This window comes from Notothenia rossii (assembly GCF_949606895.1).
Source record: "Notothenia rossii genome assembly, chromosome: 11".
NCBI lineage: Eukaryota > Metazoa > Chordata > Actinopteri > Perciformes > Nototheniidae > Notothenia > Notothenia rossii.
This window is the reverse complement of record NC_136910.1, coordinates 56,271,121-56,276,120: the sequence shown is the minus strand read 5'-3', so window position 1 is coordinate 56,276,120 and position 5,000 is coordinate 56,271,121. Positions and strand designations below refer to the sequence as shown.

The window sequence follows — 5,000 nt, the reverse complement described above, 5'->3', positions numbered from 1 at the left end:
ACCTGATTGATTGATTCTGTGGACAGGTGTCTTTTTATACAGGTAACAAAGTTGATATTAGGAGTACTGTCCTAAAGCAAATGGACTTCTTCAACCAGTCTGTGGGAGCCAGAATCCTTGTTTGTTGCAAGGGGATCAAATACTTATTTCCCACTGTTAAAGGTAGGGAAGTAAGAATGGAGAAACCAACTCGAGTGCCGTAGAATTTGAAAGTACGCAGCCGAAAAAAATCTGCCCCTTCCTTCAGACTTCCTTACAGAGCCCCTCCTCCAACACACACGAACGCGCACATGACCAATGAGGGCACGAGGTAAGTTTGTGCCCAGATGGAAGGCTGACAGGCAGGTAGGCCATCCAGTTACTTTAGCCGGCTCAGATGATTGGTCGTGCTTTTCACAGCGCTACGGCTTCCACAGATAACATTTTTGTATGTATTTATTGTCAAAGCATTTAATATATTCATTGCTATCGGGATGTTAAGAGCATTCCATGGAAAATAACAAGTGTTTCTGAAGTGAATTACCTACCCCACCTTTAATTTATAAGTGGGTACATTTACAAAATGGGGGTTGAATACTTACTTCCTCCACTGTATGTCACTGATATCTGATCTTACTGTAGGAGCCAAATAAATCCCTACTCATCCACATAAAGTATTCTCACTATTGCAGAAACACACAGTCATTGATTTTCTATTATTACCATTTGTTTTCTTTGTACTGTTTCTGTTTCTGATTTTATGTAAAGCATCTTTGAGCACTGGGAAAAGCGCTGTCAAAATTCAATGTATTATTTAGCACCGAATATTCGGCCACCGAAAATTATCGGCCGAAAATGGTTAAAAAAGCCCTTTCGGCTTTCGGCTTTTAGCACCGAAAAAATATCACCGAATGTCAGAGAACAGGGTTACGTTGATCATACTCCGCATATTTGTCCGGGTGTTTTGATATCAAGTGGTGGAGTAATCCCGAAGTGGTGAAAGTCTTTGCAGTTACACCCCCTCGAGAAATGTCAGCTGAACACGTTTTACAAATCGCAATCCGCGCCTCTTTCTCTGATATTTTTGAAATATCTCCAAGCGGCAGACATGTTGGCTGTGAGCCAGCATGGTCGCGCGCCGTGCTTGTCGCCGCGTTTTGATTACGTCATCACAACAACACGTTAGCTTACCAAACTTATAGGTGCATTTGTTGTTGTTGAAGGCCTGGCTGTTACAGTCTTTATTTACACTATGTTGTTGTAGGCCTACTGGCCTAGATGTAGTTATCCTACAGAGAAAAGAAAATGCACTTGACTTGGAATGAATGTACTGTATGCATTCAAAAGTGCTGAATAAATGTTTTATGGACCCATACTAGTGATTATTATTTAAGCTAAGTTTTGCCATAATCATGTATTTTTCCATAATCAGGTAGCTGAACAACATTGGTAAAAAATGTATACATTATATTATATATATATTTCTATGAATCATTTTCGGCCTTTCGGCATTTGGTTTTCGGCCAACTGTTTCCTATTTTCAGTATCGGTTTCGGCCAAGAATTTCCCATTCGATGCACCGCTAGTATTATTATTATTATTATTGAGTTTGCATTGATTCCCACCAGACAATAGACGCTATGGACCAGAATGAAGACCTGACAGATCTGGGCTACCACCTGGCGGATCTACCTGTGGAGCCTCACCTGGGAAAGATGGTTCTGTGCGCTGTGGTGCTGAAGTGTCTGGACCCCATCCTCACCATCGCCTGTACGCTGGCTTACAGAGACCCTTTCGTCCTCCCTGCTCAGGGGGGGCAGAAGAGAGCCGCGATTGAGTGCCGCAAACGCTTCACCGCCAACACCTTCAGCGACCACATGGCCCTGCTGAGAGCCTTCCAGGTGGGTAGGGGGGAATATAAGATGTGTTTCTTTAAAGGTCACCTATTATGCAAAATCCACTTTTTCATGTCTTTATACATCAACATGTGTCCCCTCTGTGTAAAGAGATTCTGAAAGTTTGATCCATTTATATACAAACCTGTCTGAAAATGAGCTGATCAGATTTTGGCCACTTTGTGATGCCATAACTTTTTTTGTCTTGTGTAACCATTAGCCAATCAGCAACCAAGGTAACCCCCCCCCCCCCCACCACCACCACCTTATCACCTGAATCTCCTCCTAGAGCACCATTGAGTTATTTTTAAACCAAACTAAAGTAACCAGCCTGTTTGGAAAATGTGAGAAGTAGAAAGTACAGGTATTTGAGTTCAACATGTGAGATGTAGAAAGTAAAAAGTAGTCAGAAAAATAAGTAGTGGAGTAAAGTACTGATACCAGAAAGATGTACTTAAGTACAGTAACTAATTATTTGTACTCCACTACTTCCCACCTCTGCCTTTTAGTTTTTAAACGAGACTAAGTATAAGAAGTAGGGAAGACGTCAGCCTACTATAACAACATAGTGACACCAACAACATTGTCTCTCACCCCAACCATTTTTCTTTCCTTCTGTCCTGTCTCAGGCATGGCAGAAGGCCCGCAGTGACGGCTGGGAGAGATCCTTCTGTGAGAAGAACTTCCTGTCCCAGGCCACCATGGACATGATCCTGGGAATGAGGACACAGCTACTGGGACAACTGAGGGCCATCGGTCAGTTCCACTTTCATTTTGTGTTTTACTTATAAGCCTTCAGTATTCATACCAACGTACAATCGAGTTCCCAGCAACGGCTTCGATTACACTTTTTGGCAGTAAACCCATTATCAGCACAAAGACTGAATTTAAGAGTGTCTGTTTGTTTTCTAGGTTTCGTGCGAGCGCGTGGAGGAAGTGATATCCGAGATGTGAACCTGAACTCTGAGAACTGGGCCGTGGTGAAGGCGGCTCTGGTGGCCGGCATGTACCCAAACCTGGTGCACGTGAACCAGGAGACCTCCCTGCCCTCCAGCTACAGAGAGAAGAAGGTCCACTTCCACCCCTCATCCATCCTCAACCAGTCCAAGCTCAAGGAGGTTTGGAAAAAACTTAATGTCTTAAATATGCTATTATGCCTTTGACATTTTGAGGGATCAAAACCCACTTTTTAGCCTCTATATATTTCATCCAGGAGGGAACCCAGACTGGCTATCGCACACATTATTAACCCATATGTGACCTGCTCCATCGAAATCAGTCGCATTGACCCGAAGACACATTTTGAGTTGTACACACTGTTGGAAAGAGGATATTCCTAGCTTTCTAATGATATCTTGATTGTTGTTGTTCTCCAAATATTAAGCATAAATATGTCACATTATATAATGACTGGCACCGAGTCATCATTTTGAGAAACAGGCCTTCAAAGTTTCCTCTTCTCTGGAATCCATCGATCTGATTGGTTATTAGCGGCTAATAAATGATCAAAGTAGTCCGGAGGGAAGGCGTGTGTGTGTGTGTGTGTGTGTGTGTGTGTGTGTGTGTGTGTGTGTGTGTGTGTGTGTGTGTGTGTGTGTGTGTGTGTGTGTGTGTGTGTGTGTGTGTGTGTGTGTGTGTGTGTGTGTGTGTGTGTGTGTGTGTGTGTGTGTGTGTGTGTGTGTGTGTGTGTGTGTGTGTGTGTGTGTGTGTGTGTGTGTGTGTGTGTGTGTGTGTGTGTGTGTGTGTGTGTGTGTGTGTGTGTGAAAAACACTCACGAGAAACACTGGCTGTTGTTATGCCTGCTGTGACGTTAAGTTACTCCGTTCTCTACTTGTAATTATGCCGTTACAAGATTCAAAGTTGTATTTATCATCTGAATTTGCCGAAACAAGTTTAATATTCTGAAAGCCAAGACTTTTTTATTTGAAAACAAACTGTAGCGGACCCTGCCGTGTTATCTATGATTACTCTACGCTTACATTCATAATGTCAGCCGGAGGGAGGGGGGGTGGCGCTGCGGAACAGCAGGGTGCGAGTGAGAGCTGCCATCTTCCCTTTCCAAGCTTCAAACATGTATTTATCGTGTGATTTTGGAAATAAAAGTTTCATATTCTGAAAGCCAAGAATTTGTTTATTTAAAAAAACAAAACACCCGAACACCGAAAAACTATTTTGTTACGCAAATCCACGTTTATTTTGAAATGAGCAGTTGCGACTTCTGACTGATTTCGATAGAGCGGGTCACATGTGTAGATGTTCAGAAAGGACATCAAAAAATAGATGTCAGCATGTTTGTTTCTAGCTTTGGTGGAGGTTGTGTGTGACAGCGGTGGCAAAGAGAAACATCAAACAATATTTAGAGTAAATTAGAAATAAAAGTCTAGTTCTGTCTCCTAACCTCAGCCCTGGTGACACCAATACAGAGGGAGAGTCAAACTGAAGACCCTTTTAGAGGAATTCCTCTCCTTATGGAAATAACCTAAACCTGTCTGTCTGTCTGTCTGTGTCTGTCTGTGTGTGTGTGTGTGTGTGTGTGTGTGTGTGTGTGTGTTGTTCAGAACGGCCCATCCAGATCCTCCCCCCAGGCCCTCCCCACAGACTGGCTCATCTACGATGAGATGAGTCGGGGTCACAGGATGGCGAGTGTGCGCTGCTGCTCCATGGTCACGCCCATCACCGTGGCCATCTTTGGAGGCTGCGCCAAACTGCCCAGCTCCGCCCTGCAGGAGCCGTCTGCACCGAGAGGTAAACTATTCAAACATCCTGAAAGAATTCAACATGCTAGCAACACAGGCTTAGTCACCAGAGGTGGGAAGTAGTGGAGTACAAATACTTTGTTACTGTACTTAAGTACCAGGTGGTATCAGTACTTTACTCTACTACTTATTTTTCTGACTACTTTTTACTTTGACTTCTTACATGTTGAACACAAATCCCTGTACTTTCTACTTCTTACATGTTGAACACAAATACCTGTACTTTCTACTTCTCACATGTTGAACACAAATACCTGTACTTTCTACTTCTTACATGTTGAACACAAATACCTGTACTTTCTACTTCTTACATGTTGAACTCTAATACCTGTACTTTCTACTTCTTACATGTTGAACTCAAATACCTGTA

The 5,000-nt window shown here is 43.0% G+C and overlaps 1 protein-coding gene across 1 annotated transcript in view; it reads left to right on the top strand.

The window, feature by feature from the left end:
* The window catches only part of ythdc2 (YTH domain containing 2), a gene marked incomplete at its 3' end in the record, with an annotated part of 39,023 nt that overhangs the window by 29,049 nt on the left and 4,974 nt on the right, over positions 1-5,000 (top strand). Inside the window, exons 21-24 of the mRNA XM_079659978.1 lie at positions 1,608-1,880; positions 2,504-2,630; positions 2,787-2,992; positions 4,433-4,619. Coding sequence (XP_079516104.1) covers positions 1,608-1,880; positions 2,504-2,630; positions 2,787-2,992; positions 4,433-4,619 — 793 coding nt within the window. The remainder of the gene's footprint in view (positions 1-1,607; positions 1,881-2,503; positions 2,631-2,786; positions 2,993-4,432; positions 4,620-5,000) is intronic.